The sequence below is a fragment of the Convolutriloba macropyga genome, chromosome 4, assembly GCF_964194025.1.
Source record: "Convolutriloba macropyga chromosome 4, txConMacr16.3, whole genome shotgun sequence".
Taxonomy (NCBI): Eukaryota; Metazoa; Xenacoelomorpha; order Acoela; family Convolutidae; genus Convolutriloba; species Convolutriloba macropyga.
In genome coordinates this window covers 30,716,040-30,742,429 of record NC_134471.1, presented here as the reverse complement: position 1 = coordinate 30,742,429, position 26,390 = coordinate 30,716,040, and the positions used below count along the sequence as shown (strand labels likewise).

Sequence of the window (26,390 nt, the reverse complement as noted above, 5' to 3'; positions counted from 1 at the left end):
CTATAACAGCGACTATTCAGAGCATCGCGCTCAATCGCTCCGGCAAGGTTAACGCAACGACGCTCAATAACGATTCACAGAGCCTCTCGCTCAATAATACCGGCAAACTATGCCAAACAATCGAAAATTAACTCGTTCACGGGTAGCAAATTCTGCGCTGCGCTTATAGTGTAAGCCGCTTATATACTGAGCCGAGCAAACAGTTTGTTTACTCAAACCAAACAACAGTCATTATTGCACAAGGTTTTCAGCCTTTTTTACTGCTATTGGCTACTTCGTTGAAAGTCCGTAATACCAATGCCGTAATATGGTGACGTGTTAAATACCAACACATACTTATTAAATGTGTGAATTCCGGATTTTTCTGTCCTTACATGCAATTTGTTTACAAAGGGGAATTCGTAGGGTACCGTCCGTGTGTCAGCTGACCCGCCGCAGGCTTACGGCCAGGTTGCGTCGTACGTCCGTGATAAGCGAAATAATTCAAAATGGCCGACAAACCGGTATATGCTTAGTTCATTGCCGATCCTACGTTTCCGGGTCTTTTGTTTACATAAGGCGGTTTGGGGGCACGGTTTGCCTTCGGCCTAATCAGGCATGGGTTCAAGGCCTTATTGCAACCGGTAATAGGTGGTGTTCATGAAACTCAAAAATTAGCGATTTCGGATTTTCCCTAAAATTATCACTTTTCCCCCTATGTGTTAATGGCTGCCCGCCTAGTAAAGCTGTTACAACAAATTTTTGTACACAAAGAGCTTAGAGGTCCTCTAGGGTGTTGGTGATCCCGGTTGGGTTCGGCAATATCGGGTTCGCGAAATTGGGGGGGGTGGACAAATTTTCAGTCCCAACTTGTAAAAATTTTTAGATTTGACCAAAATCGGGTATTTTGTAAAACTCTAATTTCTTTCACTTATAATGCATGGCAGTGACTGCTAACGGTTTTTTTTCGTTGCAACAAGCTACTGGCGGATTACAGCAACCAAGTATTCAGTATAGAACGCAATTTCATATAAATCCCTTTAGAATGCATTGAGGTCAGTAATAAGCTATCCTCGGTTTATGAACTTCAGCTGCGTAGCAACGGCCTATCATTTGCACTTGTCAGGCATAATGAGAGCTAGGATATCCATAAATATTTCTCGCAGGAAATAGAAAGAGATGGCCTAACCCTTTTATAGCGATTTTCATGATATAATCATTTTCATGGTAACAGTATAATGATGACATTTGTTATGACTCCAGTCTTTATGACAACAGCATGCGCCGGGGTTCCGCCAACTCTCAATCAGTGCTCCACAAATCCCCAATCTTTAATAGAATACCTGCGACTTCTAAGAGTTCAAGGTAAACCGTTTTAACAAAACTAATCCGCTCTCAGTCTCTCATTACAGCCGTCACTGACCCTAATCTGCTTGTTAGCTTGTTCCCTGTCCACATTTTATTTTCACTTAAAGGTATTCAAAAGTTGTCCGGTGTTCATAGCTATTATTTTGTCAATAGTTGCGTTACCTAATTGTCCGTTTAACTAAAAAAATGTTTCACGACTAAAATTCTAATAGTTGTGGTCTCAGCCTATTGGTTACGATTTTACAGTCAAATTTCCGTTTAAGAAAAATTTGAAACCAAAAAGTTAGTTTCTATGAACTGGAAGTAAAAATAGAGGTCAGACTGTTTTTTGACCCACAATTTACGTATTTTAATGGAAAATCCAAAAACTCTGAGCTTTAAATAGAAACTCCAAAAACTCTGAGGCCGCCCGGATCGTTGAAACCAACTCTAAACAGCGACAATTATTATTGATTAGATTTGTATTTTCTTATAAGAGTGGCACAAATTTGTCCTTCTATCAGAACATCAAGTTGTTTACAGCACAATCGACCTGATTGAAGTCGCTGGCATAGATTCAGTTTCTTTACCTCTAACAATCGCTTAAAATGGATCGGTGGATCGAAAATAAATAATTAGAATGAATTAAATTGCATCCTCTTTAATTGTTATAATTGTTGGAGAATAATCGGTTGAGGGCACTTTGACGTGTACAATTACTCGACATTTTATCCAGTACGAATTAAATCGAAAATTGATTCCTTTTGATCTTAACATTGAACAGTTCATTACCATTTTTTGAGTAATTTTACCCACTTTTGTAACCACATTTCACTCCTATCTTAATACATTGTACGCGTGAAACATGCTTACAAACTTTGTGGATGAAAAAGCGGTGCCCTATATAAAAATTTTAGTCACCGGAAGTTGAAAATGGAAATCCGCTTTCCGCCGCAAATTTTTTTTTTGCGGAAGCGCATTCCGCGAAATTGGCGTAATTAGATTTCTCTTAACTGCAGTATAATCCCTCTTTTTAATAATCAATGTTGATAAAAATAATTGTCCTAGTCATATCTGCCGCCAAACTTCTCTCCGCTTCGGAATTGCTTCATTTCAAAAAGGATTTAAATTTTGTAAAATGCTCTTACCGCCAAACTTATCACATTCTTTGGAAGTATTTTCCATTTTGCCGTGTGGAAACACGGCTATTTAACTGCCGTGTGGAAACTACTGACACGAAATTTCAGCACTTTCCCCAATGGGCGTCAAAAGACTGGGCAATGCCGGCCACATTCTGTGTAACTATTTTTTTGGAACGGGTGACGCTCGTTATGGTTCGATTAAAAACCAGAAGTTGGTCTTACATTGTTTTTAAAGGGTAAAATTTTGGGCCTTTTCACAACGGATATTTTGGCGTTGGGTATTTTTTCCTGACAATGATGCGCGTCAACTGATAATCAGGCATTACTGAGTCTTATCTGAATCAGCGATGATTCGCACAGAAATGCTCTCCTTTAACGCCTGTGATTGTATTATTGAGATGCAAATCCTGTTGCTCTTGTTAGATTTTTCACAATTCTTTTATTTGAACAACCATTTTTCAAATCTCATATATGAACAATCATTTTTGATGCTTTTTGCTGTTTATAGTTTCCTTTTTTGTTTACGCAATTTCTTTCCAATTTCTGCCTGCCCATCCTCGAAAACCACTTGGGATTGAAGCGCTAAAATTTTTCAAAATGGCTTTAAAGAACGTAATTTTTACTGTTTCCCCTTCTTGATTTTACTCCGTTTTATGCTGCCTAATTACGCCTCTAAATCGATTTTCAATTTAGTTGATTTCTCCCAAAATAGACACAAATAGGCCGCGCTCCTGTCCCCGGCACAAGAGGACCATGTGTGTTGTGGAACCGCTGGTGGGAATTATACCGACCACTAGACAACCAGAGAATGCGTAAGTGTGTATACTCAAAGGGGAAGATATACCGTGGGTAGAGGTAAGAGGGGGGGGGGGTGGTGTAGCGAATAGAGGGTCTACATATATATATTGCATATATTGAAAGTAATTGTTCCTTGCGGAGTAAAAGCGGTGCTTTGCAATAAATTTTAATAAAGTCAGGCTGGATTTAAGTGAAGGTTTTATGTACCCATTGATATAGTATTGTACGGTGCGTGTACTGGTGTACTAAAGAGGGATCTAAGCAATCGGTACAAAGCGGTCTTGCTGCTTCAGTTTGTGAGTGTTGGTGCCGGTCGATGTGCTTAATATTGTCAAAAATACAACAAGAGAGGTAATTCTTCCTTACTACATGCCAGCAATAGTAGCCGATAGGGTTCTTAGCATACAAAGAAAAAGTGAGGTCTGATTGGATAGTTCCACTTAAGTAACGATTTAAGGTGGTAATTTAGAGCGTTGATAAAAACTGTTGCTACGATTTCTTAGAACTTTGCAAATTGACTTTTTTCTAAGAAATTTTTTAAGCGGACTTTTACGGCTAAGCACTGTGAATAAATTTGACCAAATTTAATTGAGGGAATTAGAAGTGGGCCGTCGATGTTCTTTTTGACACAAAATTTGTTACAATTAGGATCGGAAAACAACTTTGAATCGACCAAGGAAAACTAGAGACGTATTTTGTTTCTCATTTTGGCAAGGCGTGGCTCATCTTTTTAACAAAAAGAATCGTCGGCTAAACACCCTGTCGGCTGTTCAGCGGTTGCCAGTCACTACAATGGTATTATGAACAGCCCTGTTATACCACTAAAACAGTGTACAATTCTGATTGTATTTTGTTCAAATATCAGATACACTTTAAAATCCAAAATTATCCGCGATTTATAATCCAGGACTAACTTATTTATTTGTTTAATTTTGAAGGCGCCCCCATTTAACAATATTATTGATTTTGATACTTATACAAAATGTGACCTGTTGTTATGTGTTATAAACTACATAGCCAGAGTCAGTATTTTGGCTATGAAAGTAAGTTTGAACAGAACATTGCCCTTTTCACTGTTTGCAACGAGTTTTGAGGCCATCTGTAATTTGCCTTTTCCTCTTAAATTTTGCTCAAATTATATTACTTAATTTTACACATGTCTTCCCAGTCAGAATCATAATTAATTTTTTTTATCTTGTTCTATATCATACCTACTTTATTTCTTGTTATAGTTAGAATTAAATTATTACGGAAAAAACCTTTTTAACAAATAACTAGTTTTTTCCGTGTTCATTTCAAAATGGTGAATTGTGAAAATTTCGTTTAAACTGCTGCAAATTTCACAGTGGCTGTCACTTTTTGCACTCATTTTTTGGAACCACCTGCAGAGAGTTTCCACAAAAAGCTGCTGGCTGTCTAAGGACTGGATTTAAAAGATGTTCGAGACCGCATTTTTTCCAAGAACAATTGGGAAAGAAATTTATCGAGTCTTGAATCAATAGAAATTGATTGAAACCAGATTCTTGTTTTCTATTTCAAATCAAGTATTTCAGTTTGTGTTCGGGCTTTAGAGTTTAAAATGCGCCAAAAAAGCACACCCACTTTTCTTGAAGAAGCAGGTCATTTAACGTAGAATGATAAGTCTCGTAATAGTAGTGGCGTAAGCTTATTTTGAATAAAATGGATGCAAGATTTCTCTATTATTTTCATCACTCAATAACAATAGATTTTCCTTCGAATTTTGATATCATCATACCAGCTTGTCGACTGATATAATAACTAAACAAGACTGCTCGTGCGAGACTTTGAGTTGAACAGAATGTTCCAACATACGTCTTAAGTTTGTCAAAATTTGTCCTTTGTTCTAAGAGGAAAAGCTCTTTCTACTATCAGTTTTGTGAAACTCGTTTTAAAACAGTTTCTCTGGAGCAACTTTGCGTACTACTTTCTTGGAAAAATATGAAAATGGAAAAACTCAAAACACTAATTTGGTATAATTTTATCAGATGTAGAACTACAGCCATTGTCATTTATTTTACAGTTTAAAACAGCTTTTCAATGAAACCTGAAGTTCAGCAGGAGCGATCAGTCTTTAAAAAATCAGCTGAAAAAACACAGACCGTTGATCGCAAGGACAGATTGCCTAAATCAGTTGACATGATAGAAATAGCAAACAAATGAGTGACTGGATCACATTTACAAATAGATTATCCACTTTTCTTGTTTTTTCAAATTTAAATTTTACAGACTTGGATAAATTTACCAACCAGTTTGGATCCAGGTCCTTTTAATTTTTTTCTAAAAAAATGTTTTCAATAAAAAAATATTAGTAAATAGAGGTAAAGTTTATGTCAAGTTTTTCTGTCTCAAGCTTTTTGGCAAGAAGTTTTTTCAAGTATTTTTTTAAAATTCATGTGTCTTATATTTGAACAAAATTAAAACTTGCACAAATTCATTTCTAACTAAGTAATTTCAATAAGCGTTCCTTTCAAGGTATAGGTGATAAATCAAAGGAAAAAAGTAAAATTAAATTGTTCACATTTTCTGATCGAAATTCAGACAAATTTTTTATGTCAATGAACTCTGTATATCGACAATCTTTTATCCTGTTTTGGATTATTGATCAGTTTTCAATTTCTTGGCGAAAGTCAGTTTTAAAATTACCGAACATCTTCATTTTTCTCCGAACATTTTTCTTCGTTTTTTTTCTCAAATGAATGATTTTTTTTCATTCTTCTTGTTCGAAGATTCCATATGCGAACATTTCCACTGCCTTTGAGTCAAATGGAACCCTTAGTTAACTGTACTAAATGGTTTTCAATAGCGTGCTGCAGTATTACAATATTTTAGAAAAATTTCTTTGATTGTACTAAATCAGATTATTTTGTTTGATTTTGAAACTCATAAAGGACATCTAGAAAATTTTTCCTTACAACAGAATGCTAATCCGTTTGAGATCAATTTGGGACTGCAGGCACCAAAGTCAGTTTGATTCTCTGGAACCTAATAAGGTAAGAATAAAAGACCATTTTTCTTCTTTGCTCAAGTGGTGGCCTTTCAATGTTAAATGTAGAACTAATTCTGTATTTTAATTTCAATTTAAAACCATAGAAATAAGGTTGCAAGGTACAACCTATATTTGTAATTTCTATTTTCCTCTATTTTTTTTTCTAATTGCGCCTGTTATGCAAAAACATACTGCTGACTTCCTGACATTTTCCCCCGAATGACACTGCTACGAAGAAACACGTAAATTTGGAAGTCCCTAGAAAACATTAGGAGCGGTCAACAGGATATAGAATTTTTTACAAAATATTTTTTGTTGCTCTTGTCTTTTTATTCAAAACAAAAATACACTGAGAACTTTTTTTCTTTTTTTTCTTGAAATTGTAGAATATTTCTTTGCAGCTAGATTGGTCCTTTAATGATAAGTCGCCAAAACGATTGCAACAAACGGGAGACTTATCAATGTGCAGTTCTAGTATTTTTATTCTTACCTGACCAAAGTGGGGAGAATAAAAACATACATTTTACATGTGAAAAATAAAAAAATGCCGACGAAATGAGATTCATAAACTGTTGATCTGTTGTATTGACAACCACCGTTTTGTTAACCAAGTTAAAAAATTTTGATTATTTATTTTGAAAAAAGATTGTTGAAATTCAATATTTCTTTCATTGGAATATTTCAATTTTGTTGTTCCTTCCTTAGAATTTGTATCATCAGTTTTTCTGTTCACCAGTAGTGTCACTGTTGTTCATTTGGATACATTTACCGGCAATTTGTCTGATGTGATTTTAAAAAATAATTTCAGATTGAATTTGAAACTAATTGCTCCGGCTGAACTTCAATTTTTCGAGATGTTTTGTTTAAAAAATTTTGACAATGCATGTGGTTAGAGATCTGTTAAAATGGTATCAAAAAGAAGGTTAAGATTTTTTCAGTTTCCACATTAATAAATGTCGTAATCACGGTTGGTTACTCCATAAAGTTGCATCAGTTTGAGTTTCTCAAAACTTAATTTCAAAAAATCGTTTTCTAAGAATAAAATTTTGATATTATTGAGACATAGATTAGAACATTCTGTTTTACAGTTTGCCGATTCCAAACTTTGAAATTGTTCCTTCACGTCTTTTTTCCTGCAATAATTCGGAAAACATTTTGAACTTTACGATGTTTGAGAATATCTCCAGATATTTTGCACTTTCTCAGCGTCCCCGTTTCTAACTCATCAAATACGATTTTTATCTGAATACGGTTTAAGTAATGGCAATAAAACAATCAAACAAGAATTGACGTTTTAATATGGGTTTGATACGCATTTTCGATTGTCTGCAATTTGAAATGCAACTGATTGACAGTAAATAACAACTTCATTTAGTAACTGCCATGTGAACAAACTGACAAATGGGAGAAATGTCAAACTTGAGGAATATGAATTAGAATGGAGTAGTTTGAATTCCACCTTACAGTGCAGTGTTTGTTTACTAAAATATTTATGGTAACATCTCAGTTATTTGAATATTTCGACGAGATCATCATATTTGAACTGCGTTTGAGGCATTGGTCATTTGATTAAGCAAATAAAATACTTGAATGTTGCTACTCTTGCAAATTCAAAACTGCTACTGTTAAAATTCAATATAGGTACTTTTCTATTCGCTTTCATCCTAAATTTTTCTCAGTTTCTTAGTCACAATATCCAGAAATAATTGGAGAGGAAAAAAGCAGTTTGGTTTAGACACATTCAATTGGGGAAAAATTGATATTTAAATTATTTTTTGGTAAAATAATTTATGTGTTCGTTTATCTGCAAACCTAATCTAGTTTGTTTAGATGACGGGAATACCCTTTGAATCGATACAGTAGTACTTTACTTGACAAATTGAGCTACCAATTCGGCAGAATGGCTGGTCAAATATCACCCCCATTCCTCTTCCTCGGCCTTTCAGTGTGTCTTATTACCCTATTAGCCCAGCCAGCCTACAGCCAGTCAAACTCGAGCGATGAGGATGTCAAACCCGACAGATGTGCGGCTGAGACGGGCTGCCGACCCGAACTAGAGGGATTAATTGTTCCATTATGGAAACCCCTAGAAACAAACTTAGTTGACAAAATAGCTCGAGGCCTTGTGTACTTTCTCGTTTTGAGTTATTTATTCCTCGGTGTCTCAATTGTAGCCGACAGATTCATGTCGGCTATTGAAATGATTACGTCACAGGAACGAGAAGTAGTCGTGAAACGGCCAAATGGTGAAGAAACAGTAGTTACAGTCCGAATTTGGAATGAAACTGTGTCAAATTTGACCCTCATGGCTTTGGGTTCCTCTGCTCCTGAAATTCTTCTGTCAATTATCGAAATTATTGCCAAAGACTTCAAAGCCGGAGATTTGGGTCCCGGAACCATTGTTGGTTCCGCGGCTTTCAACTTATTCTGCATCATCGCAATTTGCGTATATGTTATTCCGGATGATGAAGTTAGAAAAATTGAACATCTTAGAGTCTTTGTTGTGACCGCAACTTGGTCTATTTTAGCCTACCTTTGGTTGTACTTCATAATCGCCATTTCTTCAGTTGGTCGAGTTGATGTCTGGGAAGCGATGCTGACCTTCGCATTTTTCCCAATTTTAGTCGCCCTCGCTTACATCACTGACCGAAAAATTTTTTTCATGAAGTTTTTGGAAAAGAAGTACATAGCCCAATCGGCGTACAACAAAAAAGCAAACGACATAGAGATGCAATCGGATAAATTGCCGAACGCTACTAATCATGTCCTTGGAAGCCGCTCAACCCTCGATGACGATTTAGACCCGAATGCCAATCAGAAACGAGAGTTCATGAAAAAACTGCACGAGTTGAGAACTAAGAACCCTGACATGCCTGAAGAAAAATTGGAACAACTCGCCGCGTATGAAGTAGTTCAAAGTCAGCATAAAAGTCGGGCATACTACCGAATTATGGCCACTCGAAAAATGACAGGAGCGGGTAACGTTTTGAAGAGGAATATCGAGAAAAAGGTTCACGATGATAAATCCCATGTGGAAAAGGATAAAAGAACTCGAGTTTATTTTGACCCTGGGGAGTACACAGTTATGGAGAATGTCGGCTCATTTGAGGTAAGTGTGACCCTTTGAAAGCACAAACCTCCTTTTTCGCTGCCTTTATTCTAAAATAGTTAATGATTTGAACTAGCACAGCATACATAAATGTTATTTTACATTTGAATCCATTTATCAGGTTTACAAATGTTGTAGGAAGTTATAAATACAGTTTCACAAAGCACACCTGAAAGGAACAATCAGAGAGTAGTTCAACTATCAAAGATGTCCCTGAACTTTACAGTTTGCGAGAACCCAAGGCTTGCATGATACAAGTAATTGTTTTTAAACAATCTTGCGAGAACTAGAATTTTTGGAATGGGAGATTTATCTTCCATTTTTTGTTTTTTTTTACAAAGTGCTGAGAAGGTATTCTGATCATCTGTTGCTTGATGGAGAAACTAGTTTTTTAAAATCTGCTTTAACTGTATTGCTACACATAAAGAGTTCTTGTTGTTCAGTAATTCAAAGGCCTTCAAAAGAAACTTTATGATTGATCTTAATAGTGTTTGACAGAATGAAACTCTTAATTTTTGATCCTGCCATTTTTACTGGAACATTACTGAAAAGAAGGAAAAAGTTTTGGACTTTGTCATAAAATCTAATAATGAAACGTCAACTTTTCCGATCAGGTTGAGGTATTTTTTTTTTTAAAAAACGATATTTTTAGGCGGAAATGTGTTTTCTATTTTTTATTGCTTTTTCATGAAAGCCAATAGGAATTAAAGTTTCAGCAAGTTTGGTTAGAATTTACATTCCTTGTGTACTTTTTGGCGTTGCAGGCAAATGATTTTTTTGAAAACAAATTAATTTGTTTTTTCCTCATCACTTTTTTCTACTCTTTTTTTGCATAGCGAGTGTCTGAAAGAAATAACAATCAAACAACAAAGAGTGAGCAGCAAAATTTTCCTACAGCATGCGATTGCCAAGAATGAATTTGAAGTTCTTTTTGGAAGACTCGGACCAAAAACCATTTGTAATTGTGCTAACAGAAACCTGGACTAGTGTTGATATCCAGACTTGAGCATATACTCTCTCAAGGTGATATCAAATTAAAGCATGCAATCGCAATGGAATTGGTAGAGGTGTAGGAGTGTTTTTATCGGAAAAAAGAATTATAAATACTATTAAAAGCAGTATTCGAATTGTACAAAATTTAAGTGTGAAAGTTAGTAGAAAAGAGATATTTTTTAATCACAATTGTTCATAATTCTCCAAATTATCAAGATGGCGAATTTAAAATTTTCTACTGGTTCACCAAAGGTCTTTAGAAGTAACGAAACTGTTGTTGCGTTGATAAAAGTGCCATATCGGATCATTATTCCGTATTGTTCTACAATAATAACCTGCTAGTAGACCATAGTTTTTAGCGGAACAATTTTTTGTGTCAAAGCAACTTCAAAGGCCTAATAAAGAGGAACTCAGAACTCAAAAAACAACACAAACTTTCAGCCAACTCTCAAGCAGAATGAAAAAAATATAGTATCTTAAATAAATAAGTGTGAAAGTTGGTAGAAAAGAGATATTTTTTAATCAAGTGTTCATAATTCTCCAAATTATAAAGATGGCGAATTTAAATTTTTCTATTGGTTCACCAAAGGTCTTTAGAAGTAACGAAACTGATGTTGCGTTGATAAAAGTGCCATATCGGATCATTATTCCGTATTGTTCTACAATAATAACCTCCTAGTAGACCATAGTTTTTAGCGGAACAATTTTTTGTGTCAAAGCAACTTCAATGGCCTAATAAAGAGGAACTCAGAACTCAAAAAACAACACAAACTTTTAGCCAACTCTCAAGCAGAATGAAAAAAATTTAGTATCTTAAATAAATAAGTGTGAAAGTTGGTAGAAAAGAGATATTTTTTAATCACAAGTGTTCATAATTCTCCAAATTATAAAGATGGCGAATTTAAAATTTTCTATTGGTTCACCAAAGGTCTTTAGAAGTAACGAAACTGATGTTGCTTTGCTAAAAGTGCCGTATCGGATCATTATTCCGTATTGTACTACAATAATTACCTGCTAGTAGACCATAGTTTTTAGCGGAACAATTTTTTGTGTCAAAGCAACTTCAAAGGCCTAATAAAGACGAACTCAGAACTTTTAGGCAACTCTCAAGCTGAATGAAAAAATATATTATCTTAAATAAATAGAGCACTGATAAAACAGAAATGTTACAAATGATTTTCCTTGATTCGAAAAGTTGTTGCCAACTATGTTAAGAGAAGACAAACGAGACGAAAAAGGTTGGGCTACTCTTAAGATCCGGAATTCGGCAGCAAAAAACAAAACATAAAAGTTTAAACAGAGTTTAAAAATATAGGGAAAAATGCAGTCAAGTTAAATTTGTCTATAAATTATCTTAAACAAAAGTTTACCAATAAAAGATTTGAAATGAAACTAATAACATGGCCATGTTCAAGCTTGTCAAAAATGTAAAAAGACGGACCAAGGTCTCAAAAACTATGTCAAGAACTCATTCCAAGTGAACTAAATGACAGTTCTCCTGAGCTCGGTCAAGAGATGGCAGAGACTTAAACTCTTAGCCAAATTGACACAAACAATCAGAAATCTTTGGTAATTCGACATGAGATATTTAATTCTTTTCTCAACTATGGTGCATTTCAGTTCAAGTGGAAGATAGTGACGAATAGTTGACAACAATTAACAGATACGAGGGTTAAATATTCAAGCAAATATCGAAATAGGATTATGGACAGTTATGCCCAATATCAATGCCACCAAACTAGTACGATGATAATCTTTATCTATTTTACCTCTCCCCGAGTTTTCTCGCGCGAGCTACTTTTACACAATAACGAGCTTTATAACAACTGTAAATAATTTGTAAGTAGTCACAAAAAAACTGGCGGTTATGCACACCATAGTTACAGACCACGTGCCATTAAACAGTAAATCATTAAGTGAAAATATGCATGTGCGCTTGGGGGTGCTGATAATATTCACCCTCGAAGCTGGGCGGGGAGGGGAGCATAAACGGAAAAGATCCAAAACAGAATAGATCCGACAATTTTTTGACTCTGAAAATCGTTTATTCGTTTTGAATTTTTAATGCCGTGTTAAGCTAGAGGTCGTATGTCATTTTAGGTAGACGTGGTGCGAACAGGAATGGGTTTAGACTTTTACACGATAGTGGACTTTGAGACGATTGACGGGAGTGCGATGCAGGGCTCCGACTTCCACTTTGCACAGGGATCCATCAGGTTAGTGAAGAAACTCCCATTCTGAACATATTACACATGCTCTAGATTCCGAAATGTAACGAATGCATTCAATCCTGAATTAAACTCAATTTAGAGTAAAATCAGGCACAATTCAGCTTCTGATTTGTGTCGTTGCTCACATTTTTCTGCAGAATTGATTAAAAAACTTTCTCTTTTTTGTTTTTATACCGTTTATAAACTGTCTTGGATAGTCCTACCCTCTTTTGATCGCAAATCATTAGCCGTGCAAAAGAAGCATCTTTTTGTCCTCACTTCGTAATGAAAAGAAGAAAATTGTCCAGGGGGAAGGAAGCAGTTCTTCATAAACGTATAAATTTTGTTTTTATGATTTTGGAACACTAGGAACTCTGAGTTAATGAAAGCGCATTGCGGTTGAGTTACAGAAGTCATCGATTGTGCGAAAAATTTATGTATAATTTGCGCGACTGATAGTCATTGAGAAAATCTGACTTTAATCGAGAATCATTTAACCGATCGAGTTATATGCCAGAACTTCGAAGTGACTCCATCAGAGTCATCTAATCTTGCTTGAAACACAAAGTTTGCAAATATTCAAGTGCTCCAAATTTGAAAGTCTAGCACTGTATGTAGTGAAATCTTGCTTTCTAGTATCTGTTACTGCAGTGATCCGGCAATTCAAAATAAGCACTTGTGTGTTTCAAATAAAGGACACGCAGACATGTATAAAGCTCTGAACGCCCTTGTGATCATCATGACCGTGAAAACTCCCTCAAATTCTCACTGCAACCCACTCATGATATAGAAACTGAAAGTGACACGTGATCTTAACGATGATCCAAAGCAAGGATTACTGACTTATTATTTAGATTTAACCGTACTATTTATTGATTAGTTTTTTTTGGAATGACAACTAGGATTCGACTTATAATGGAGTGTGTTTGTGTTGTAGATTTGCACCTGGTGAGAAAGTGGCCACAGTGACTCTTCACATTGTGGACGATGATGAGTTCGAAGAGGACGAACACTTCAAGCTACGCCTACACAACCTACGCAACACAAAGGTCACTCACTCGCATGAACTAAACAGATAAACCTGTTCTGCTTTGTTTGAATATGGATAGATTAAGAAAAGATTACTAAAAATTTTGTTTAATATGGGGACAAATTTTGAGAATACAAGTTAACAAGGAGGCTCGGTAATGTGCGTACGCACATAATGTTCCGACCCCGCTCATCCACATTCATGACATAATTGGCTACCAAATGATGAACAGATAGAAAAGTTTCAAAATCATAACCGACTAAACGTCGGAAGAATTGCTCTCGAACGACTACTGGGAGCTCTAATCAATTGCAGCCTGCTACAGTCGGGGTGGGGAGGGAGGGAGGGAGGGAGGGAGGGAGGGAGGGAGGGAGGGGGGAGGAGAGTGAGGGAGGGAGGGAGAGGGAGTCTAAATGGGACTACGAAGTTTAATAGTGGGCTTCAAAAAACACATTAGAGGTTAACATATACCACTATTAAAATTTAAATTGAAAAATGGTACTAGTTTCGGCGCAGTTTTCATTCGACTTTTAGTATTAAATTGCCGCCAATTGAATTCAGCTGCTTGAAATTGTGATTGAGAGAGAATTTTAGATCACGCAAAACGCAAAAAGTCAAGGGCGTAAAAGTCACTGGAAAATTCAAAACTGTCAAGCAAAAATTTTGCATAAAAAAGACACGTTTACAATAATTGCTATGAACTTCGTTCAAGAGCAATTAAACATACATATCACTCAATAAATCACTAGTGGAATACAATGAGGCCACGCTAGAGGGCCGATAAAACTTGTTGTTAGGAGGACTACTGGAAAAGACAATAATAAAAATTGAATAACAAACATAAGTTACGACCAAAACTCGATGTCTATATTTTTAGAAAATTAAAACAAAATCAACCTTGAATCAGATAAAATCTTAAAAAAACTAAATAACCTATACTTCAATAGAAAAGATTTGGGACCTGTTCTCAATGCGAGTGGGTAACATGTCGACAAACAGAGCAAAAATTTGCGAAGTTCAGAAATACGTTTCTATTTTTGAAAACTATTGATTTCAAAATAGATTATTATCATTAGATATAAAGAGAAATCACTAAAAATGTCATTTATATCATTTATTCTACAGGAAGCAATTGAGACCTGTCATTATCCATTGTAAGTCATACGACTAGAAGAAGAACAAATAGCGGCAAAACTTAACTCTGCACGAAATGGCTGTGAAACCGTTAAAACCGTTGGAAACATAAATTTCTCAGTAAGAGCAGTAAAAATGTTCAATTGCGCAATATTTCAAAGCCAATGGAACCAACCATTAGCGTTATAATTTTTGCAGAAAATCAAAGTACTTTAAAATGTACAAATCTATAAAAATCTCAAACTTGTTATAAATTTCTGTATCGACCAAAAAAATTTAAAAAATGGCGAAGCTCAAAGATCCAAATATTTTTCAAACATTTGAACAACTAATTTCTTCAAATGTCATAGCAGACATGAGATTTCAACAGAAAAAGATTGATTAAGATGCAACACCTCAGAAAGCCAATTGGGCTTGTCATTAATGAGACTAGGTCACAAGACTTCAAAATAACAAAAACAGGCAGAAGCCAAAACTTCCCAAAAAAATTAAACCCAGTGTTCGAGGCACTACATTTGGAAGATGTTATCTGCAAGAGCTGTAAGTCATCATTTGGTTCTCATCTGAATATCAATGGGGTTTTCCCTATAAAAGGACTACAGAATTGACGACAAAAACAAACCCAAAATTTGAACAGTAGAGAAATATCGAAAACTTTATATGAAAATAAATGGTCCAAGCAATCAATCAAAACATTCAACCAACCACAAACATAAAATTTGCATCAATAAGAGTAATTGTCTTTTCTTATTAGTGAAATTGAGTTACATGGTGACGAAAATCAAAGCAGAATAGAAGGAGTTGAAAGTTTTTATTTTTAAAAAAAATTATTTTGAAAGTCACTAAAGGAAATAGCTATATACTGAAAGGTTTAAATAGGTTTTTATACGTCCTGGGGAAGCAATTCAGATCTATTATTATCAGTCATATGCCGTACAACAACCAAAAGAAAGCCAAACATACGCAAAAAAAGGTCACTAGTTTTGCCAGAGAACAGTGTCTCAGCCCAAAAGCGCAAACTATGCAAAAAACAATTAACAAATTCAGGTAAGCATTATTTCAACTCTGTTCATCTCTCAACTAAATTTATACTCAACAGGATATGTCAATAATGTGACAATTTGACAACGAAACCAAATAAACTCAAAAAAAATCTGAAATTGTGCTTAATAAAATTGAAAACTCGTAGCGTCAAAAACCAAGAATTCTTTAGTTAAATATAAAAACATTACGTACCTTAAATTATTAGCTAACAGGAAATGCGTGTTTGCTTGTTTTCACTGAGACTACGCCCGATCCTGAGAGAAATAAGAGGAAATAATGGCAAAGTTCAAAAATTCGCCAACATTTTCTTAAAACAAATGAATTCAAAGTCATAAGAGACATTAGATAACAACTGAATGCATTATCTGTTTTACGTATACTTTATGAGAGGCCATTCGGATCATTCATTGGGGTGACTACGTCATTGGACAACAAAAAGTATAAGAAAGGAATGCAAAACATAAGAAATCCATAAAATTTTACAAAAGCAATTAGTCAGAACCAAAAAACAGGAGCTTTACTCTGAGACCGCAAAATATGGTCGATAATCGTCATTTTTTGTAAATTAAATCTGTCAATAAAAGGGCCCTCATTTGAAATTCTTGTCATTAATTTTCATAAGAAACTGTATGCGGAAATATTTTTTTTAAAAAAAGACCGCGCCCCATAAAAATCTAAAGTTTTTTTAACTTAAGGATCCATGGTAAGCCCTGATTTTGCTGCGCGGCTACGAAGACAGTCAATTGATGAAATGGTGGTCGCGAAGTAGATCAATTTTTAAACAAAATTTTCCAGTATAAAAAAAGAATAATGCATTTCATTTAATTATCGAGATAAAACTTGCGAAAATCTGGCAAAACTATTTTTTCTGTGGACGCTTAAAAACAACCTGCGTGCAACTAGCTCTCTCTTTAAGCTTGCGATGAAAATGGTTGCAGTTTTAAGGTGTCTACTTCCAGAAAATTCAGTAAAAGCGGGCCAAAAAACATATTTGCTCCCATTTTTGACGTAGAAAAGTCTGATTTTTGAAAGTTTTAGCATAAATTCAAGCCAATAAGCTCAGATCGAACAATTCAGCAACCACCTTCTATCTTTTAAGATGAGATCAATAACACTACCGTTGGCAATTTCAACATATTTCTGCAAAGTTAACAAAAATTTGGTAAAAAAATTACGGAAAATGAGAATAAATACAACGGAATTGACTCTACTTTTCTCAAAATTTTAAACCTCGATAACCCCCTGTAAAAACCGAAAATCAAAAAAATCTTTTTAATTCTTTATTCTACGCTGGACGGGCTTTCTAATGATACCACGTACAACTCTCTAGGATGATTATATCGATCGACCAAAATTGTCTGAACAAAAAAAAACCCAGTTGAGTATATTGTTCCTCCCCCCCCACTAAAAGTGGGGTCGGAACAAAAATGCATCAGGAGAAATTGTAAATACAATCACCACAAACTTAAAAGCCATCACAGCTTATGTTTTGAAAATTTTCTAAACGTAGGAAAATTCAAATTGAAACGTTTCTGCAGAAGCTAAGATCACCTGGATTTAGACACCATTCTCGCGAATGCCCATATTTATGCCGATTTGGGACATATATGGACTTTTAAAACTGTTTTTTTCCCTGTTTCTCAATCAGTTCAATTTCAACCCAAGCGTCTTTTTACAGAGTCCTTCCCAGAGGATGGAGAGTGACTCATCGATAACTTGTATCCTGGGGGAGTTGGGAGATGGACAGGATGAGCTGGAGTGCCAGATCACGATTCTGGACGATGACCACTGCGGAGTGTTCTCCTTCGAACAGGAGGAAATCACAGTCAGTGAGAACTGCGGAGAAGCAAAGATTAAAGTCTGCAGGAATTCCGGTATGCACTTACAATGTTCTGATGATATCTATTGCCTTTGTTCGTATCCTACTTCGTTAATTACTCAAATATGATTTACAAGATGTTTCTATAGTTTTCCCCTAATTTTCATTGGTAGTGTGAAATTTGGCATTTCCAAAAGGTACTACAATTTTTCCAACATTCATGGTTTTCTGTATCACTCTTCCTTTTAGATATTGTGAAACCATTAATATATAGCTTTGAGGTTCCTGAAAATTTTATCGGTATCTTTCAAGATTAAAATGATTGCTATTAGTTAAAAAGACGTAATTCATACCAATTTCATACTGAATCGATATTTTTTAAACCTTTTGTTTCTTCTGTGTATAATCTTGAGAAAAGCGTGGTGTGACATTTAAATTATGTGTGTAGGTGCGCGTGGAAACGTGCACGTGCCTTACATGACAATCAGCGGGAAGGCTAAGGGGGGAGGTGTCGACTACTTGGACTCTTTCGGCGACCTCGAGTTCAAGAATGACGAGACATTCAAATACATCAGGTACAATATCACTTCATGTTCACACTCGCTAAAATCGTTAGGGTTCAGCTTATGCAGACATCAATTATGTGTAAAACTCTGCCCCAATTTGAACAAATTTAAACCCTAACTTTTCCCAGTCAAACTCATTACCTGGCAATAAAACTTCACAAGCGAAATAATTAAACCCATTTTTTGGAATTTGTGTAACATTGTAGCGGGTTTACTTTGAAGTCCCCTCATGGAGTTAGTGATGCTCATCAATCTACATGATCGCCGCCATTTTCCACATAATTCGGTGACAAGAAGATTATTTACCTCAATTCACATGCGCCAATGTAGCTTCGAGTTTTTGATTTTTTCCGTTTGTGCCCCCTACTCACAGTACGTTATGCACGCCAAAGCACGTGTCATTACATAGTAAATCATTATATAAAAATATGCCATGTGCTCTTGGGGCTGCATATATTATGCCCCCCCCCCCCCAGCTAGGGGGGGGGGGGGGGGGCAGAAACTAAAAAGATCCAAAACAGAATGGATCCAAAACTTTGAAAATTGTTTATTTATTCATTTTGATTTTTTTTATACTGTGTTAAGCTAGATCTCGTATGTCATTTTAGACAGACATAGTGAAAAAATAGCTCGTGCGTTTGGGGGCAGTAAAGTTAGATACCAACTAAGCTGCGGGGGCGAAACAAAACATCTTAAAAGTGCTGTTTTCACTCTTGAAATTAAGTTCGCTAGGTTTAATTTTGTGGGGATATAACTTTTACGCTCCCAGGCGCACGAGCTATTTTTTACACAATAACGTGCTATATAACAACACATAATTTGGAAGTGGTGGCATAAAAAACACTGGGAGCCGAAATAGAATCGATCCAATATTGAAGTCTATAGAATGGATCCAATATGAAGAATACAAACATTGAAGAGGTGAGAGGTTTGTGTCCTTTCGTAACATGAAGTTACTGTTTTTTTCCGCAGAGAGGAAAAAGTTGTTGAGCATTTAATGTTTCTACGCATGTATGTATTATAGTGTGAAGATAATAGACGATGAGGACTATGAGAAGGACAACGAGTACTTCTTCCTCGAGATCGGACATCCCAAGAAGGTGGCTTCCATCGACAATAATGGCAGGACGATCTATGACGAAGATTTCTCCCTTGTAATTGTAAAAGACTCTTTTTTAATCATACTGTTATTTTTTATCAATGTGCTGATGCAACGAAGTGTGTCAAACCTCAGCTCAATTTCAGCTCTTTTCGTTAAAAAATGACTTGTTAATGAAAATCATTACGAGTCAGCGCCGCCCCTACCAAATCAAGTGGACCAATCGGTCCACTTTACTTCTTTAATTCCACAAAGTGAATCTACACTAGTGCAATCGTGATTATGATCAATTTGGTAATATTGTTGGATCGTAATGATACCCTGGAAAATATAAAAATGAGATGGAGCAAAAGGATTACTGACATTTTGAAAAATCTAAATGGAATATAGGGTCTCTCCCATCATAACTCTGAAGCTTATTGGGACTGAAACTTTGAAACTTTACCCAGTTTGAGGTCCCAGACGGAATCAAGTATCTCCAGACCAAAGATGAACACACGAGGGGAGGGGGGGGAGGGGCGTCGTGCGTTCAGAATTACGTAGTCTCGAAACATTGAAAAACGCATGGAAGTCTGAACATGAACATACGAAAGTCTGGACTTGAACGCACACAAATCTAGACATGAACGCACTACTTTTTTCCCGTCTTGTTAGAAAACTAATACCTATCAGATGAATTATGAAGCTTTTACTCCAGAGTACCAACTTAAATGGTAGACTTCATGGCAGATAGGCGCAGCTCACTTAAGTTTAAAAATATATACCAAAATGACGAATGCGGAAAGACTTGCCCACAGTCTTTAGCGTTCTATTTAAAACTTATGCTTCTGTATTATAAAAAGTTGCTGAAGTTGAAAAAAATTAAAATCATGCCTTACAGCCCATATTACATCATGTTAAATCATTATCATTTAAAAAAGATTTCGTAATGTTTTTTTAAAGTGTACGCGAAATTTTTTAAAACTCTACTAACCAGTGAAAAACTAACCTCTAAATGAAAAAAAATGCTAATTTCAAGTATATAGGTTATGTGTAGTTACTGCAGTTTGCCTAACTTTGAGCGCATGCTTGTCTGAACATGAATGGAAGAAATTTTGGTGAACGCTTGATAGTCTGAACGTGAACGGACAAAATTCTGGTGAACGCTCAAAAGTCTGAACGTGAACGCACGAAATTCTGGTGAACGCTCAAAAGTCTGAACGTGAACGCACGAAATTCTGGAGAACGCACGAAATTCTGGTGAACGCACGAACGTCTGGACACAAACGGACAAAACTCTCGTGAACGCATGAAAGTCTGGACACGAACGCGCCAAAGTCTGATAAGCGCTCGAAAGTCTGGTGAACGCACGAAAGTCTGAAAGTCAACGCAAAAACGTCTGGACATAAGACCCTTCCGTCTGTGACGGTCTGGACATAGACACTTTCCGTCCGTGATTGTGTGGACATGCGGGTTTCCGTCTGTCACCTCAGCTTTGGAAGCATCTCCGCCATCACTGACACTATACAGCGGGTTGCTATATTTTATGGGAGGGCGCTTTAAGGGAAACTTAAATTTTGTAGCTTTTTTCACAATATTGTATTATTGTTCCGACCCCACTTGTGGGGGGAGGAACTATATACTCAAATGGGTTTTTTTTGTTCCGTGAATTTTGGCCGACCGATATATTCATCGTAGAGAAATGTGCATGGTATCATTAAAAAGCTCGTCCAGCGTAGAATTCGAAATTAAAAGGATTTTTTAGAATTTCGTTTTTTGAGGAGTTATCGAGGTTTAAAGTTTCATGTGAACACTTGATATTTGGTTCACATTTGTTCACTTTAACGTAATTTTCGTTCGAATTAACGTTTTTTCTACGAAAAAATTAATTCAAAACTAGATTTCTAGCCAAAAAGTAAATCAATTTTAGGTTTTTAATAGACGAAAGGAGATAATAAAGACTAGTTCTAGTCTTAGAGGGAAGTTTAATATATAAAAAAATTCGAATTAGGTTTGGGAGCTCTTTTTTTTTAGAAAATTTTGCAATTTTTTTGTTTTTTCAAGTCACCTAGAGACTACTAGACACTTTTAATATCGAAGTTCCGTTAATGACAAACCTATTTTACGATCAAATGAAGCCCAATGAACAAAAAATTTGTTTCAAAGGGATGGCTCATGTTTTTTTTGGTTTCGTATCTCAAATTTCGTAATTTCAAATGAAATTTTGATTTATTTTTTGAGGTTTTACTAAAGTTTTATAATCCTATAGCATACACTTGTTGACTAAAGGTGCAAAAGATTTGCTAATGAGCATTAAGTGAACCTATCTAGTGCTGTGATTGGACAGCTAATGGATGTTATGACTTTGAAAATTAATTTTTTTTTAAAATTAGTAAATCACAAATTTATTTTTGTGAACTGTAAGTTCGTCTCAGTAAAAACAGGATTGAACTCCTTCATACAACTGTAACATTAGTTAATCTTATTGGCGGCTTTATCAAATAACTGTTGGTTATACGTCATCAATGCCACAAGATTTTAATTTTTTTAAAAAATTTTTTGGACATTTCGTTTTATTGGTTCATTTTGAAATCTTATCACGTCATCCTAATATTGATGGCTACATCTTCCTTTAGTGAAGACGTCCAAAGGATCATAAATAAAATTTTCTGAAAGAAAAATATAGTTTTAAATGGCTTCAGCACTTTCTTCTCCCATTTTTCTAAAGAAATTTTGGTTTTTGCCTGTGTTTGTTGTTTTTTCTCATAGTCATAAGACATATTGTGATCTCTTATTGATTACTTAGGCATGATGAACATCCTTGTATTCACATCGTGGCATAGCTGAGCGTTTTCATTGAATTCCTATGAAAGCTTTTGAGTTTAATGGCTGTTAAGACTTAAAAAATATTCTTTTTTTGAAATTTTTTTTGGAACATAAATCAATCTTAAGCTTATTTTCGTGGATTTTAAGTCAGTCTCGGTAATGACAGAACCGCTTTTTTTACATTAACAACAATTTATCTAGTTAGCGGTTTTGTCTTCTAACTCTTGGTTTTTTTTGTCTTCGGTGCACGAGTTTTCATAATTTTTATAATTTTGGATTTTTTTTTAGTAATTTTGGTTTTGAAATCGTACTACATTATCCTAAAATTGATAGCTCCAATTGGCTATGTGAAGACAATCAATGGATCGTTGATAAAGTTTTCAGAGAAAAAAGCTTATGGTTTGAATAGCTTCGACACTTTCTTCTCTCAATTTTCTACCGAACTTTTGGATTTTGCCTGTTTTTGTTGTTGTTTTCATAGTCAATGACTTGTTGTAATGTCTTATTGATAAATTTTGAATGACAAACATCCTAGTCGTCACATCATCTAGGCATAATTTAGCGTATTAAATGCCTTCCGTTGAAAGCTGTAGAATTTTATGACTTTGATACTATGGGTTTTCTCAAAAATTTCGTTGTTTTGATGTATTTTTTCTTTGCCATACGACTTATTGTGATGAGTTATTGATGTCACATGAATGAAAATTATGATTGCTATTTCATCGAGGAAGAATTTATTGTGTTTAATTAACTCCGTTGAAAATAATTGAATTTAATGTCTTTGATACTAGGGCTTTTCTCAAAAACTTCGTGGTTTTAATTTTTGTTTATATTTATTGTTTTTCAAGTCATTTTGTAACAATAGAAACAATCACATTGATGTTAAAAAATTAATTGAAAATAGAAGAGTTTATACTGAAAAGTTCATTCTCTAATGGCTTTGAAACTTTTCTGGCTTATTTTTTGTGAGTTTGCTGTTTTTACTTTTTTTTTGTTTTCAGGTAGCCGTGAAATTTTGATCGGTCTCATAAACCTGTAATATTGCCTGTATTGTTGCCCATAAACCTGTAATGAGTGATGTTACCCGAAGCAGTCAGTTTAAAGCCAATAGTCTTCAAAATTATGATTTTATACATCTTCAAAGATTTTTCAAAACTTTTCAAAACTTTTCAGTTTTTTTGTTCTTTTCGTCAACTTATTCTAGTCATTGAGAAGTCCACTCCAATTCCTTGAATTTCAAAAAACAACTTGTCTACTAATATTATGTCGTAACTGATGTTTTGTTTGGTGGACATTATGCGTTTTCATAAAAAATATTGTGAGTGGGGTATTTGTGTTTCTTTTTTTTCTCTTCTTTTAGCTTATTCAGGTAATAACAGATCCCAATGATTTTCAAATGCGGCCCAAATGAACAATCTTCTTTTCCCTTTCAGTATAATTTTAGCTGAATGAGTATAAATGTAAACTGAAATAAAATTAAATAGAATTCAGATAATAGCTAATGATTTTAATAACTTCAATAATTTATGTTATTGTTAGTAATTTTTTGAGATTTTCTGAGTCTTTGTGTAAAATGTCAGTTTTTTTGAGATTTTCTGCGTATTTATTTTATTCCTATGGTTTAGTCTCAGCAAAGACAGGTCCCATTAGTTTCATATTGACTTTTTAATAAATTTATCAAGAATTATTTAGTTGAAATTTAAAGATTTTTTTAGACTTTTGAAATTATTTGGTTTAAGAAATGTTGATTGATCTTTGACTTTAACCTCATTTTTTTCTCTATGTCAACTTTTTACCTAATCTCATTATGAAAAACATACATCTGCTGTATAGTTAGCAAACACTAAATTTGTGGAGTTAAGGTTTTATCTGATTGCATTTTGACGTTGTTACTAGGTGCTTAAAAAATTATATATTTGGTTTCTACCGTGAAAATTTTGTTTTTGCATATTTTGTTGTTTGCTGTATTCTCTCGTAGTCGTTTTATCGGTAGATCTCGTGAGCGCTGTAATGAGAAATGGCATTATGTAATTCAATTTGTAGTTAGGTTTTGTAGCATTTTTTTAAATTCAAACATCTATTTTTGTTATCTCTTCGTTTGGTTGACAATTAAGTCAAAAATGTAGATGAGTTCGGGTCGGAACATCATGTGCGAACGAACATTAACGAGCCGCCTTGTTAAGATATCTAATTATTAACTCCATCTTTTGAGCCTGTTTTTTTTCTTTTGAGCCTGTTTTTTTTTTCAACTCTTTTGAGCCTGTTTTTTGAGCCTGTTTTTTTTCAACTCGTAAGTTTTACTGGATCTATTATGTTTAACCCCCGCCCCAATAAATTTATACTTTGTAAAATAGCAATGTGGGGTCATAAAAACATTAGGCCTCAAATCAGAATAGAACCATTTTCTTTTTTAAACCCCAACTTTCGTCTTCCCTGTGAGCAGAGCTCAATTGGTTGTCACTTGCATGATTGTGAGATAACACTGATTGATTTACAGGACGAGGAGAAAATGAGTGATAATCAGATCATAGCCATGCAGGGCAGACCCAAACTGGGCATTGTGTCCAAGTGTCGCATCAACATCACTGAGAGCCAGGAGTTCAAGGGTGCAGTGGACAGGCTCATGAACAACACCAACATGGGGGGACTCCTCGGAACATCCAGCTGGAAGGAACAGTTCCGGGAAGCTCTTACGGTTTGTCTTTTTTCCGTTTTTTGCCTATTTTAAGTGAAGAAGCTTTAATCCTGCTTCCAGTTTATAATAATAACATGGAGCAAACGCAAAATTTTATCAACGAGTAATGCTTTCTGACAGTTTTCCAGAAATGAAACCAGAATTTTATTTTTCAGCTTTATTTTTTGCTGTTTCAGTGTAAATTCATTGTTGTAATGCATCATGAAAAGTCTTTAAAAATGTAACATGATAATAGTGCTGGTCAGAGTAAAAATGCAGAATTGAAAAACTGTGATTCACCGTTTGTCTGGGACTTAGGATTAAGTCCTCGACCCATGACAGGTATGGACCAGACGGACCTGGGTCGCGGACAGGGTGGTCAGGTGCGTCCGAGCTCATAGTCTGTTCAAATTTTTGGTCGTACTGCTCCGTCTGGCCCATACCTGAATTGGATCTGTTCGGTCTGGCCCATACCCCGTTGTCGGTCTGGCCCATATCGGCTTTGGGTCATTTGGGACGTCCATGACCTCCCCCTGGGGAGTCTAGTTCGGGGTCTCAAAATCTCTCTCATTGCCGCCGTAATCAGGAACGAAACTTCTTTCATTCAAAATAATATGATCTTATGGTTATCTTTTTACGGCAGCATAAAATACAGTAAAGCTATTTGTCATTCAACCCATATGAAATTATAACTGCGCTATCGCTAAAAATGTGATAATATTGGGTGAGAATCGTTTCATTTTTTAAAATTTGAGTTAATCTGCACTTAGTTCCTTTAGAACTTATCCTGCTATATGATGATCTGATCCTCCAATCAGGATGGATTGAATGCGCACGCACGTACATACAACACGCAAGAAGTGTTTGGACAAAAATCTGTTTATTGAAACATCTGTTGTCATCAGGTGTCGGCGGGCGATGACGACGAGGGTGATGATGAGAAGGAAGAAGGAGAGGAGGAAGAAGGCGAATCAGGTGGGAAGCAGCCAGGGTGCCTAGATTACATCATGCATTTCCTAACCGTACCCTGGAAACTCCTCTTTGCCTTCATACCGCCCACTGACATCATGGGGGGCTGGGCATGCTTCGTGTTCAGCATCGGCGGAATTGGACTGTTGACAGCCCTCATTGGAGATTTAGCCAGTCACTTTGGCTGTACTGTGGGTCTGAAAGATACAGTGACTGCGATTTCATTCGTCGCCCTGGGAACCAGTGTGCCCGATACCTTTGCCTCCAAAACAGCCGCAGTTGGGGATCAGAATGCGGATGCCTCAGTTGGTAACGTCACGGGATCCAACGCTGTAAACGTCTTCTTAGGTAATACATATCTTCAATTGATAGCATTGTCACTGTCCTTATTAATTGTTTAATGCGGGTCGGCCGCGCCAAAAATTGGTGAACCTCATTGTCGACCTGGGTTGGTTTTATTATGCTCATTCTCAGTTCAACTTAAAACTGTTTTGACAGCATAAAATTGTTTAATTGCTCTCGAATGAAATTTGAAGCAATTATTGTAAACGTGTTGGTCCTTTTATGCAAAATTCTCGCTCAACCGTTTTTGCGCTTTTGTTCTAGAATATTCTGTTACTTTTCAAGTGACTTTTAACACTTCACTTCTTCGTTTTGAGTGATCT

General features: G+C 35.5%; 1 protein-coding gene across 4 annotated transcripts in view; it reads left to right on the top strand.

Moving 5' to 3' along the window:
* Positions 1-26,390, top strand: part of LOC142337610 (sodium/calcium exchanger 1-like) — a 61,497-nt gene that overhangs the window by 29,547 nt on the left and 5,560 nt on the right. The window contains exons 1-9 of one of the 4 annotated variants that reach the window (XM_075386961.1): positions 3,045-3,280; positions 8,104-9,382; positions 12,476-12,591; positions 13,523-13,634; positions 17,472-17,667; positions 18,061-18,187; positions 19,203-19,338; positions 24,580-24,777; positions 25,662-26,073. In XM_075386961.1, the coding sequence (XP_075243076.1) occupies positions 8,174-9,382; positions 12,476-12,591; positions 13,523-13,634; positions 17,472-17,667; positions 18,061-18,187; positions 19,203-19,338; positions 24,580-24,777; positions 25,662-26,073 (2,506 nt within the window). In that variant the 5' untranslated portion in view covers positions 3,045-3,280; positions 8,104-8,173. Of the gene's footprint in view, positions 1-3,044; positions 3,281-4,057; positions 4,310-8,103; positions 9,383-12,475; positions 12,592-13,522; positions 13,635-17,471; positions 17,668-18,060; positions 18,188-19,202; positions 19,339-24,579; positions 24,778-25,661; positions 26,074-26,390 lie in introns of those variants that run through there. The other 3 variants (XM_075386960.1, XM_075386959.1, XM_075386962.1) reach the window with 3 other exon arrangements.